This window comes from Salmo salar, chromosome ssa13 (genome assembly GCF_905237065.1).
Source record: "Salmo salar chromosome ssa13, Ssal_v3.1, whole genome shotgun sequence".
Classification (NCBI taxonomy): Eukaryota; Metazoa; Chordata; class Actinopteri; order Salmoniformes; family Salmonidae; genus Salmo; species Salmo salar.
In genome coordinates, this window is record NC_059454.1 from 78,310,299 (window position 1) to 78,324,668 (window position 14,370).

At 42.9% G+C, this 14,370-nt stretch overlaps 1 protein-coding gene across 2 annotated transcripts in view; it reads left to right on the top strand.

Moving 5' to 3' along the window:
* The window catches only part of LOC106567969 (clathrin heavy chain 1), a 68,602-nt gene that overhangs the window by 31,250 nt on the left and 22,982 nt on the right, over positions 1-14,370 (top strand). For both annotated transcript variants that reach the window (XM_014137895.2, XM_014137896.2), the window contains 5 exons: positions 11,334-11,531; positions 11,870-12,070; positions 12,472-12,624; positions 12,954-13,076; positions 14,112-14,249. In XM_014137895.2, the coding sequence (XP_013993370.1) occupies positions 11,334-11,531; positions 11,870-12,070; positions 12,472-12,624; positions 12,954-13,076; positions 14,112-14,249 (813 nt within the window). The remainder of the gene's footprint in view (positions 1-11,333; positions 11,532-11,869; positions 12,071-12,471; positions 12,625-12,953; positions 13,077-14,111; positions 14,250-14,370) is intronic.

A 14,370-nucleotide genomic window follows, 5' to 3' on the forward strand; every position in this document is an offset into this window, starting at 1 on the left:
ATTAGTTATAATTAAACTAAATAACTTAAAAATATAATGCCTTGGTAGTAGGGATGCCTGCTGGCTAAGCAGGCCCTACAGTGGTTGTCTTCTCCATCACTGAGTCCCACACAGAGAGCTGTGGGGTTGGGCTCGCCTCTCCTCTTCCCCCTGTGTGTGTGTGTCAGGGGGAAGAGCCAGGGTCCAAGTTGCTGCGTCTGCAACCAGGAACACAGTTACACAGGCACTGACTGGCCTTGAGATGGAGGAATCCCTGCAAAAAGAGCTGCAGCACAGAGCTACCCTGCAGTAATTAGGGGGAGAAAAGAGGTGGAGAGAGGAAAAAAAGAAGGGGGAAAGAAAGAGGGAGATGTGGTGACTTTAACGGTCTGAACCAGATGTTTACGGTTGATGATGTCACTGCTCTCTGTAGCCACTAAGGCTTGACTCCGCTCATCTCTGCCTCTAGCTACTACTGACGTCTATACATACATACATACACACACACACACACACACTAGGGTTTAATATTTTCCCGGTATTTTACAAATGTTCCATCCCGAGAATAAATCACTTTTCCGGGTAACCTGGTATTTCCCGTCAACACCGGAAGTGTTGTTCAAAAGCATATATCTGGCATATAAATAGGCCTTTGTTTGGATTTGATTAGAGCTTTGATCCTAAATTCAAGCCTGAGCCAGACATGAAATACATTTAATGAGCCCAAGCCCAAAAAAGCCCAAAGCATTGTGTGGTTATCCAATAAATATGATGTAGGCTACTGTACATTACTCATGACAGAAAAACACAAAAGCCCATGGATGTAGCTAGCTATATGCTCTCTTGGGTAAATACATGAAACCAGTTCCAGTAGGCTACTCCTTTTTGAGTGTGAACTGTGTTATTGTATTATACTGTGTTATATTGATTGGAATTACGCACATCAAATCAAAGTTTATTTGTCACGTGCGCCAAATACAGTGAAATGCTTACTCACAGGCTCTAACCAATAGTGCAAAAAAGGTATTAGGTGAACAATAGGTAGGTAAGATTTAGATGCACTATTGTAAAGTGGTTGTTCCACTGGATATTATAGGTGAATGCACCAATTTGTAAGTCGCTCTGGATAAGAGCGTCTGCTAAATGACTAAAATGTAAAAAAAAAAAAATAATGTAAAAATGAAATAAAACAACAGTAAAAAGACGGGCTATATACAGTAGTGAGGCTATAAAAGTAGCGAGGCTACATACAGACACCGGTTAGTCAGGCTGATTTGAGGTAGTATGTACTTGTAGATATGGTTAAAGTGACTATGCATATATGATGAACAGAGTAGCGGTAGCGTAAAAGAGGGGTTGGTGGGTGGGACAAAGCAGATAGCCCGGTTAGCCAATGTGCGGGAGCACTGGTTGGTCTGCCCAATTGAGGTAGTATGCACATGAATGTATAGTTAGTGACTATGCATATATGATAAACCGAGAGTAGCAGCAGTGTAAGAAGAGGGGTTGGGGGGGGGGGCACACAATGCAAATAGTCCGGGGTAGTCATTTGATTACCTGTTCAGGGGAGTTATGGCTTGGGGGTAAAAACTGTTGAAGCCTTTTTGTCCTAGACTTGGCACTCTGGTACCGCTTGCCATGCAGTAGTATAGAGCACAGTCTATGGCTGGGGTCTTTGAAATTTTTTAGGGCCTTCTGACACCGCCTGGTGTAGAGGTCCTAGATGGCAGGCAGCTTAGCCCCAGTGATGTACTGGGCCGTACGCACTACCCTCTGTAGTGCCTTGCGGTCAGAGGCCAAGCAATTGCCGTACCAGGCAGTGATGCAACCAGTCAGCATGCTCTCGATGTTGCAGCTGTAGAACTTTTTGAGGATCTCAGGACCCATGCCAAATCTTTTTAGTTTCCTGAGGGCCCTCTTCACGACTGTCTTGGTGTGTTTGGACCATGTTAGTTTGTTGATGTGGACACCAAGGAACTTGGAGCGCTCAACCTGCTCCACTACAGCCCCGTCGATGAGAATGGGGGCGTGCTCGGTCCTCCTTTTCCTGTAGTCTACAATCATCTCCTTAATCTTGGTTACGTTGAGGGATAGGTTGTTTTTCTGGCACCACCTGGCCAGGTCTCTGACCTCCTCCCTATAGACTGTCTCGTCATTGGCGATGGTCAGGCCTACCACTGTTGTGTCGTCTGCAAACTTAATGATGGTGTTGGAGTCGTTCCTGGCCATGCAGTCGTGGGTGAACAGGGAGTACATGAGGGGCCTGAGCACGCACCCCTGGGGAGCTCTAGTGTTGAGGATCAGTGTGGCAGATGTGTTGCTACCTACTACCCTCACCACCTGGGGGCAGCCCGTCAGGAAGTCCAGGATCCAGTTGCAGAGGGAGGTGTTTAGTCCCAGGATCCTTAGCTTAGTGATGAGCTTTGAGGGTACTATGGTGTTGAATGCTGAGCTGTAGTCAATGAATAGCATTCTCACATAAGTGTTCCTTTTGTCCAGGTGGGAAAGGGCAGTGTGGAGTGCAATAGAGATGGCATCATCTGTGGATCTGTTTTGGCCGTATGCAAATTGGAGTGGGTCGAGGGTTTCTGGGATAATGGTGTTGTGAGCCATTACCAACCTTTCAAAGCACTTCATGGCTACGGATGTGAGTGCTACGGGTCTGTAGTCATTTAGGCAGGTTGCCTTTGTTCTTGGGCACAGGGACTATGGTGGTCTGCTTGAAACATGTTGGTATTACAGACTCAATCAGGGACATGTTGAAAATGTCAGTGAAGACACCTGCCAGTTTGTCAGCACATGCCTGGAGCACACGTCCTGGTAATCTGTCTGGCCCTGCAGCCTTGTGTATGTTGACCTGTTTAAAGGTCTTACTCACGTTGGCTACGGAGAGCGTGATCACAGTCGTCCGGAACAGCTGATGCTCTCATGCATGCCTCAGTGTTGCTTGCCTCGAAGCGAGCATAGAAGTGATTTAGCTCATCTGGTAGGCTCGTGTCACTGGGCAGCTCGCGGCTGTGCTTCCCTTTGTAGTTTGTAATAGTTTGCAAGCCCTGCCACGGAAGACGAGCGTCGGAGCCGGTGTAGTATGATTCAATCTTAGCCTTGTATTGACGCTTTGCCTGTTTGATGGTTCGTCGCAGGGCATAGCAGGATTTCTTGTAAGCTTCCGGGTTAGAGTTCCGTACCTTAAAAGCGGCAGCTCTACCCTTCTGCTCAGTGCGAATGTTGCCTGTAATCCATGGCTTTTGGTTGGGGTATGTACGTACAGTCACTGTGGGGACGAGTTCCTCGATGCACTTATTGATAAAGCCAGTGACTGATGTAGTGTACTCTTCAATGCCATCGGAAGTATCCCAGAACATATTCCAGTTTGTGCTAGCAAAACAGTCCTGTAGTTTAGGATCTACTTCATCTGACCACCTTTTTTTTAGACCGAGTCACTGGTGCTTCCTGCTTTAATTTTTGCTTGTAAGCAGGAATCCGGAGGATAGAGTTGTGGTTGGATTTACCAAATGGAGGGCGAGGGAGAGCTTTGTACGCATCTCTGTGTGTGGAGTACAGGTGATCTAGAATTTTTTTTCCCTCTGGTTGCACATTTAACATGTTGATGGAAATTTGGTAGAACTGATTTAAGTTTCCCTGCATTAACGTCTCCGGCCACTAGGAGCGCCGCCTCTGGGTGAGTGGTTTCCTGTTCGCTTATTTCCTTGTACAGCTGACTGAGTGCGGTCTTAGTGCTAGCATCTGTTTGTGGTGGTAAATAAACAGCCAAGAAAAGTATAGCTGAGAACTCTCTAGGCAAGTAGTGTGGCCTGCAATTTATCACAATATACTCTACTTCAGGCAAGCAAAATCTAGAGACTTCCTTAGATTTCGTGCACCTGCTGTTGTTTACAAATATGCACAGACCGCACCCCCTCGTCTTACCGCAGTGCGCTGTTCCATCTTGCCGATGCAGTGTATAACCCGCTAGCTGAATATCCATGTCGTCTTTCAGCCACGATTCCGTGAAACATAGCAAATTACAGTTTTTGATGTCCCGTTGGTAATAAATTCGTGATTGTACCTCGTCTAGTTTATTGTCCAGTGATTGCACGTTGGGGAGTAGTATTGACGGTAACGGCAGCTTTCCCACTCGCCTTTTCCGGGTCCTGACCAGGCATCCGTCTCTTTGTCCTCTGTACCTGCGTCGCTTCCTCTTGCAAATAACGGGGATGTCGGCCCGGTCGGGTGTTTGGAGAATGTCCTGTGCGTCTTGCTTGTTGAAGAAAAAATCTTTGTCTAATCCGAGGTGAGTGATCGCTGTCCTGATATCCAGAAGCTCTTTTTTGCTGTAAGATACGGTGGCAGAAACATTATGTACAAAATAAGTTACACAACGTGAAAAAAACACATAATAGCACAATTGGTTGGGCGCCTGTAAAACTGCTGCCATTTCCTCCGGCGCCATGATAAAGCAGAGAGAGAACATGCGATTCTAGTGCAAAGCACTAGGCTAGTGAATTAGATTTTAATTTCAAAATATAATGGGGCCTAATTGTACAATTGGTTGGCTGACGACATATCTTTCATACTATTTCCCCTAATGTTATAGCCTTCCTTCGCTTTCTATTGTAGCTTCATTCCTTCCTCGCTTTCAACAGTTAAATTAATTAAGTTTCATTGTCCATATCTTCATCGTTCTAATGACATGGTTGAATAATATAGGACAATAATTAGATACAGAAGGCCTTCACTTCTCTTCATGAAGATTGAATGGTTATGGGTCTGAATAAATAACTGCTATAGCCTACCACCGTCGGGCGGTCGCTCTTTCAAACTATCCGTGAGTTCTATTGGCTGCTGTATTTAACATTCAGCAATTATTATTCGAATAGTTTATTTGTTTTTTTAGCATTTCTTACACTATCTAGCAAGCTTTTCTAGTCTAGCTTTTCCTACATGGGACTTGAAGAGCTACGGGGCGTTTTTTTTTTTTAAGGAGAGAGGCCAGCGGAGCACAGGTGCGTGCCATTCGTACGTATTGCACAAGTGACAAGGCTGTAAGTTAGAAGCTAATTATTCATAACCTATTATTAATTAGCTAATACTGCATTGAATTTATTACCTGAAATGGATAGGCTAGGATATTCTATCTATCTCAGGATGATCTATTTTAGATGCAATTTGAATTGAGTTGATGGCGAGAAAAAGAGTAGTGAATTAGAGGTGCATTTGGTCTTTATTACTGTAGCATAGACTATGCTGCAGCAAATGCATGCCTACCTGTCACATGAAAATAAAGTTACCATTATGAGTTGATAGGTCTACATGCATTGAAATGCGCTCCATAGTGAGATGGGCTGTCTGTCCCCACCCAGAGCGTTGATGATTAATTATGCAGAAGCCGTAGAGAAGCCTGATTTAGACATCGACTATCATTTAAAGTTCCATTTCATGAATAATATATTATAATTTACTGGTTTCTCAGTTATTTATCCTGGGAAAGGTGAGTGAATTGGGGCGATAAATTTCTATAACCGGGTTCCCGCCATTCGACAGACACAGACGTGGAGAGAGGGCACATCTCCACACAGAAGCTCTAATTTTACTCTTTTCTTTCCCTCCATCCCACCTGCCTTTATTAGCCCAATGATATTATTAGGGGAATGGTCTTTCTGACCCCCCCCTCTCTGAGTGAAGGGGAGAATGAGGTGCAGTCATGCCTGTTAACAGCTGTGGGCAGTGACCTGCTGCGCTTGTTATCGTTGGGCCCCTCTCTCCAGTCCCCCACAGAACCTACCACCAGAGACACATGTTACTGTCACACTAATTATGCATTTACCATCATTACCATGTACCAGCCCCAACCCACGGCCTGGCTCTGCTCCCAGAACAGTTAGTTTAGCCTAATACGCCTTGTTGCCCTCGGTGCATTTCAATTCTGTTTTCATCACGCCATCTCAAAGCTCCTAGAAGTAAAAGCGTGTGTGGTTGAATTTGCATGTGTAATACAGTAAGTGGTTTAGCTAGCTGAGTCTATGGTGCACTCTATGCAGTGTCAGTCATTCATGGTTGAGAGTGCACTAACTGGCTGATGGCTTTTGACAGGCCCTGAATCTGCTGCCTGTTGGTGAGAGTATAGGCCACTACAGATGGAGCAGAGGCCATTTCATTGACAAGATTAGCATACTTAGGCATGGCATTCCAGCAACAAAAGCTGACACTACACATCCAAGTATATCTGAGCAAATTATGTAATTTTGAATTCAGTAAAGTAAGCGTGGAAGAGGTGAAAAAATTGTTTATCAACAATGACAAGCCTCCAGGGTCTGACACTTGGATGGAAAATTACTGAGGATGATAGCGAACGATATTGCCACTCCTATTTTACATATCTTCAATTTAAGCCTAATAGAAAGTGTGTGCCTCAGGCCTGGAGGGAAGCTAAAGTCTTTCCACTACCCAAGAATATTTAAGCCCCCTTTACTGGTTCAAATAGCTGACCAATCAGCCTGTTACCAACCCTTAGTAAACTTCTGGGAAAATTGTTTGACCAGATAGTGCTATTTTACAGTAAACAAATTGACAACATACTTTCAGTACGCATATAGGGAAGGACATTCAACAAGCACAGCACTTACACAAATGACTGATGATTGGCTGAGAGAAATTGATTATAAAAATATTGTGGGGGCTGTCTTAGACTTCAGTGCGGCTTTTGACATTATCAAGCATTCTGTTGCTGGAAAAACGTATGCGTTATGACTTTAAACCCCCTGCTATATTGTGGATAAAGTGTTACCTGTCCAACAGAACAGAGGGTGTTTTTTAATGGAAGCCTCTCCAACATAATCCAGGTAGAAACAGGAATTCCCCAAGGCAGCTGTCTAAGCACCTTTTTTTCATTCTTTACTAATGACATACCACTGGCTTTGAGTAAGGCCAGTGTGTCTATGTATGCGGATAACTCAACACTATACATGTCAGCTACTACAGCAACACTTGAAGAGCTGCAGATAGTTTCAGAATGGGTGGCAAGGAATAAGTTAGTCCTAAATATTTCAAACTAAAAACATTGTATTTGGGACAAATCATTCACTAAACCTTAACTAAATATTGTAATTGAGCAAATAGAGGAGACTAAACTGCTTGGATTAACTCTGGATTATAAACTGTCATGGTCAAAACGGATTGATACAACAGTAGCTAGGATGGGGAGGAGTTTGTCTATAATAATGCTGATAATGCAGAACAGCACTTTATCAGCAAGGCAGGTCCTACAGGCCCTAATTTTGTCACACCTGGACTACTGTTCAGTCATGTGGTCAGGTGCCACAAAGGGGGACATAGGAAAATTGCATTTTTCTAAGGGCTAACATGTATAATATGCATGTCAATCTCTCCTGGAAGTGGAGGAGAGATTGACTTCATCACTACTTGTTTTTGTAAGGAGTGTTGTCAAGCTGAATGTACTGAGCTGTCTGTTTGAACTACTGGCACACAGCTCGGACACCCATTCATATCCCACAAGACATGCCACTTGAGGTCTCTTCAGTCTCCCAATCCAGAACAGACTATGGGAGGCGCACAGTACTACATAGAGCCTTGACTAAATGGAACTCTATTCCACATCAAGTAACTCATGCCAGCAGTAACATTTTCATTTAAAAAAAAAAAAGATACAAATGCACCTTATGGAACAGCAGGGACTGTGAAGCAACACAAACATACACATACATACAAACACACGATAACATACGCACTATACACACATGGATTTTGTTATTGATATGTGGTAGTAGAGGGAATTTTGAATAGATTCTTACTTTGCTAAATTATATTACACAGCTTTTTAAAAATATATTCCATAATAACCAAATGTAGCCTATTACCAGCTGAGTGTATATAGAGATAATCAACAGTGGTGGAAAAAGTACCCAATTATCATACTTGGGTAAAAGTAAAGATGCCTTAATAGAAAATGACTCAAAGTGAAAGTCATCCAGTAAAATTCTAAAAGTATTTGGTTTTAAATATAGTTAAGTATCAAAAGTACATGTAATTGCTAAAATAAACTTAAGTATCAAATTCCATATTGAGCAAAATAAAAATGATAGCCAGGTGCACAGTCAGACATTATTTACAAAGAAGCATTTGTGTTTCGTGAATCCTCCAGATCAGAGGCAGTAGAGATGACCAGGGAAGTTTTCTTGATAAGTGTGTGAATTGGACCATTTTCCTGTCCTGCTAAGCATTCAAAATGTAACGAGTACTTTTGGCTGTCAGCGAAAATGGATGGAGTGTAAAGGACATTATTTTATTTAGGGATGTAGGGAAGTAAAAGTTGTCAAATCCAGATGCCCCCAAAAACTACTTAAGTAATACAATAAAGTATTTTTACTTGAGTACTTTACACCACTGATAATTAAACATAGGCCCTCATTGACCCTAATGCATTTACCCCACTTTCCCCGTTTGACCTCGCTGACTTTCCTCTCCCACCTGATTTGATTGCTAGTCCTCCAGAGTAAAAAACCAAAAAAAACGAAACAAAAGTAAATAATGTGGCTAGCTGGTGCTTAACTGGGTTGGTGGAGGAAAAGTACAAAGAGCGAACAAACGAATGTTTAGCTAGTGCCGTCTCTCCAGCAGAAAGCGAACACCTCTTCATCCTTTCAACACATGGCTGTGTCCTTTGTTTACCTGTGACGCTGTGGATGGGATTGACTTACACACTGTCACAGATCTCTGGCTCTGGTCTACCATCTACCGTCCTGTCTGTTAGGAACCTGACCTGGAGCATATGCTGGCGTCTCTACATGTCCTTCAATGGGAACCATGTACAAGAACAGACGCCGTTGTAGCTGGATAGTAGATACACCCCCCTGTCAACAAGTAGGTCAATAAACACTATTGAGATGAAGAGGAAAGGATCAGTAGAGCAATGTTTTGTTATTGATTTAGTTTAAACTGAAATATCATTTTCTGTCAGCCCTATGTACATGTAGCTCCATGTACATGTAGCCCCTTACACGCATACCGGTATGCAGGTTGAAAATGGCTGATTTGGGCACTGATACGTGCCTAAATTGTAACACAAGGGCTGTACAGTAACACACTATACCTGATGTCAGAGCTCAGGGTCTCCGCTTCACAGCTCTGTATGGGTTTTGACTGAGAGCCGTTCTGAACTTGAGCCCCTCGCTCAACATTTTTTTGTTGTCTTAGTGAGGGAAATGCTGTAAGTTAAGAGGACTATGTATTTTGAAAGATGATACATTGAGGATTATAATAAATACCACTTTGATCTCATACAAGCAAGCCAAACACCCAACAGTCCAAATGTGCACTTCACATTTCCATATCATAAAACTCATGTCATATACAGTGTCAACGTTTATGATCAGTGCTTGACTTAGTTACAAGATGACTTGTAGTTATACCCTGGATTGTCCTGAACAGAATGAGGCTATGTTTGTTGTATTGTGAAGAAAATTTGCATTAATGACTATTTTATACGCTTCGAAATGACGATCTGGCTTGTGAAATCCTAACACTGTAAGATTGTATTTTATAATTTAGCTAGTCATGGTGGTACTAGAACAAGCTTTCATATGATGCCCAGCTGATCCAGATTACGATTTATAATGGACCGTTGGATTGCGTAACAACAACAACAACAACAACAGTAATTGTGTAAAGAGGGCATGCAGGGCTGTGTTCCAAACAACTACAGGTGTGCGTGCTCTTCCTCAATGTCACAGCTAGGAGAGCTCAGAAAAACACCTTATTACTTAGGAACTGTTATTACTTAGGAACTGTAATTACTTAGGAACTGTTATTACTTAGGAACTGTTATTACTTAGGAACTGTCATTACTTAGGAACTGTCATTACTTAGGAACTGTAATTACTTAGGAACTGTTATTACTTAGGAACTGTAATTACTTAGGAACTGTTATTACTTAGGAACTGTTATTACTTAGGAACTGTTATTACTTAGGAACTGTCATTACTTAGGAACTGTAATTACTTAGGAACTGTAATTACTTAGGAACTGTTATTACTTAGGAACTGTAATTACTTAGGAACTGTTATTACTTAGGAACTGTTATTACTTAGGAACTGTTATTACTTAGGAACTGTCATTACTTAGGAACTGTCATTACTTAGGAACTGTTATTACTTAGGAACTGTTATTACTTAGGAACTGTTATTACTTAGGAACTGTTATTACTTAGGAACTGTTATTACTTAGGAACTGTTATTACTTAGGAACTGTCATTACTTAGGAACTGTCATTACTTAGGAACTGTCATTACTTAGGAACTGTTATTACTTAGGAACTGTCATTACTTAGGAACTGTCATTACTTAGGAACTGTTATTACTTAGGAACTGTCATTACTTAGGAACTGTCATTACTTAGGAACTGTCATTACTTAGGAACTGTCATTACTTAGGAACTGTCATTACTTAGGAACTGTAATTACTTAGGAACTGTAATTACTTAGGAACTGTAATTACTTAGGAACTGTAATTACTTAGGAACTGTAATTACTTAGGAACTGTTATTACTTAGGAACTGTCATTACTTAGGAACTGTCATTACTTAGGAACTGTCATTACTTAGGAACTGTCATTACTTAGGAACTGTTATTACTTAGGAACTGTCATTACTTAGGAACTGTCATTACTTAGGAACTGTCATTACTTAGGAACTGTCATTACTTAGGAACTGTGCACACTTTGCAGAGGTGTGTGGCCACTTGGAGACACCAGTTAGTCCTCACTCAAACCCTTATTTGTTTGTCTAATGTTGCACTTACCCCACATTTTCCTAGAATATTATGTTACTGAATGTATCCAGAGTATTTTCAGGTTTCGTTATCAAAAAATGCGTGCAAGTACAATACATGTAAAATGCACAAAATCAAGTGTAATGTTTGGATTCAGTCTTTTCTGAACTTTTGTCCTCCCTTTATAATTTTCCCATAATCTCAAAACTGTTCCCATTTATTAATTGCTACCATTATGTGTATGCTTTCCATATTTCAATTTAGCCCCCTCCCCATACACCAACAACCAAGAGAATGAACTATAGAGGACACAAGAAAAAGACAGAAGAAAACAGCAAACAATCCTACTAGTGGGAAGGGTTAAAGCACTGTTTTTTTTTTGGGGCCCCGTGACCCCCCCCAGCAAAGTAAAAAGAAGCCTTTTGGGTTTTCTTGGGACATGGCCAATTCAACAAAGTTATCGTTTCTTGTCATCGAACCCAGTCTTAAACGACGACCCAGTGGGGCCAAGACCCAACTATTGGTACTATGTTTATGTTGAAACTCGTCTCTCACCCATGTCCTCTCTCCAGGTCCTGTCGGTGTGTGTGGAGGAGGAGAACATCATCCCCTACATCACCAATGTGCTCCAGAACCCAGACCTGGCCCTGCGCATGGCTGTCCGTAACAACCTAGCTGGGGCCGAGGAGCTGTTCGCACGCAAGTTCAACAACCTGTTTGCTGGGGGAAACTACTCTGAGGCTGCCAAGGTGGCTGCCAACGCACCAAAGGTAACTTGTATAGAAACAGTACAGGGTCTCACTACAGGGGATGTCTGATCAAATCACTGTGATTTAATGGAAGTAAACTTACTGATGTCCATATCATGTTACATCAATACACTATCAAAGTGATTAGAAGTTCACTTGATCACGAGTGACTTTGGATATGCAAATGCAAACAATGAATAGTTTGTCTCCAGCATGTGTGTTGCTATGTACAATATGTTGCTAGCAAAACCCTCTCACAGCCATGCATCAGCAGTATCGCTCTGTGTGTATATAAACTGCAGCAGACCCCCTCCACCCATGTCTTGTTGTTCCGTCTCCTCTTTGCTCATCCCCTCCAGGGTATCCTGCGTACTCCAGACACCATCCGTAAGTTCCAGAGTGTGCCAGCCCAGCCGGGCCAGACCTCTCCCCTGCTGCAGTACTTTGGCATCCTGCTGGACCAGGGCCAGCTCAACAAGTTTGAGTCTCTGGAGCTGTGCAGGCCTGTCCTACAGCAGGGACGCAAGCAGCTGCTGGAGAAGTGGCTCAAAGAGGACAAGGTGTGTCTGTGTCTGAGAAAGGGGGGAGAGATGGTTATCTGACTTCCCATAGGAAGAGGTCTTTCCTGAACTGTGTGTCCATGTTCATATCTCCACAGTCATCTGGGATGTTTGGCCTTTCTTTGACGTGAGGCAATCTGTTTGTTATGCTGAGCATTTGAAGAGTTTCCCCCCTCCCCCCCTCCTTCAGAGAGCGCTGGGGAATATGGGTGGCTCCTTAGTCGGTCTCAATGTCCCCCCCCATAGTTTTCTGCTTCACACTAATTGTGAATGTTTAATGTGTTAAAAATCACGCACAATTTAAACATTTATATTACAAAACATTATATTCCAAACATGATAAAGTATGTTGTCTGACTTGTAGGGTACTTGTGGTGAACTAATAGTTTATTTCTTCTCAGCTGGAATGTTCTGAAGAGTTGGGGGACCTGGTGAAGTCAGTGGACCCCACCTTGGCTCTCTCCGTCTACCTGAGGGCCAACGTACCCAACAAGGTCATCCAGTGCTTCGCTGAGACCGGACAGTTCCCCAAGATAGTCCTGTACGCCAAGAAGGTACGTTTTCACACTGAGATGGAGCTCTGTTGATGTTCTTGTTTCCTTTCCTTGGTTTGGTTTCCTTATGACACAGTTGAGGAGGTGGATGAGCTGTATATTAGCATCCCGAGAGGGGCTTTAGAATGGGGTCGGCTTCATTGGGGCCAAATGGGGGTTGGAAGGAGGGCTTTAGCTTTCATTAGCTAGATACTTGATGTATGAATGAAAGGTACGCCATGTGACAATGAAAGAGGGTTTAAAAATAAATACATACTTTAAATATGTACGTAGAGTAGGATGGTGCATTGGTGAATGTAACTGTTGTCTTGATCTTTCTGTGTCGGTAGGTGGGCTACACTCCAGACTGGATCTTCCTGCTGAGGAACGTGATGAGGATCAGTCCAGAACAGGGCCTGCAGTTCTCACAGATGCTGGTCCAGGACGAAGAGCCTCTGGCTGACATCACACAGGTTGGTGGTGGGGAGAGGTAGGATGAGAGGGATGAGATATAGGGGGAAGATGAGAGGGAGGAAGATGGAAGGGAGAGATGAGGGAAGGCTAACATGCTGATCACACCGCTCGCGTTACAATGATTGTGTATATTTGTTTTGCATCTACACTGCTTGTGCGCGTCAACGAGTGTCTGTGTAGCCAGGCGCTAAAATAGAACTTGGTTCCATTTGTGTCGCTTGACGCGCTGCAAGTCCCGCCTTTCCCGTCTCATTGGTTTTTAGGAGCATTTACCCACGTGGGTAATTGAAATATTAACTGAGGTCCACACTCCAGTCCAATTGGTAGTGGTAATGCACCTTAAAGTTGGTTGCCAGCCACCATATTAAGTCCGAAGAAGAAGCCTGAAGGAGGAGATTACTAGAAACGAACTCGGTTTACCCTTTTCTGTATATTAATTGTCGGAGAAGAGGACCTTGTGCATTTCAGGTAAAATAACAACTCAATGTTTATATTCCAGGACAAATTAGCTAGCAACAGCAAGTTGGCTAGCTAAATTGCCATAAATGTTTAATGCTTTTCGACCTGTCCCCAAATTAATATAGTTGGTTCAGAGTTCGTTTTGGTATTTCAACCTGTTCGTCTGGTGTGGGTGGACAAAATCAAAATGCGCGCGATGGCACACGCACGCTCCCGGTCTAGTTAGGATAGAGGGAGAGCTCGAGAAATGATTTGGGAGAGGGGAACAGACCCTAGACTAGAGCATGCCATCTCTTTCATCCACGTCATTCACTCTCCATTATTATATTCCTCCTGTCTGGGCTTGGCAGGACTGTCTACTCTGAACTATTAATGCGCTGATCAGATCTGGGTCAAATACATTGGTCAAAATTAGGATGCACTTGATTTAGTTTGACTGGTACAATGGAACCAATTAAATACTCCCAAAAGTGCAATCTCAAAGCTAAATCAAGTTTCAAATACTTGTAAGTAGTGTATTTCTGTGTCTTGTGTTGACAGTTATGTTGTTACTCTCGTGTCCCATGTCTGTTTAGATCGTGGATGTGTTCATGGAGTATAACCTGATCCAGCAGTGTACCTCATTCCTATTGGACGCCCTGAAGAACAACAGGCCATCTGAGGGGCCGCTGCAGACACGCCTACTAGAGATGAACCTCATGCACGCCCCACAGGTACACACCCCACCCCCCCTTACATTTAGATGAGGATATGATAGTCAAATATCCGGTTGCCCTCAAAGCAAACGAGACTATAATTGACATTCACACTTCAACTTCCATGCATATCCTTCTC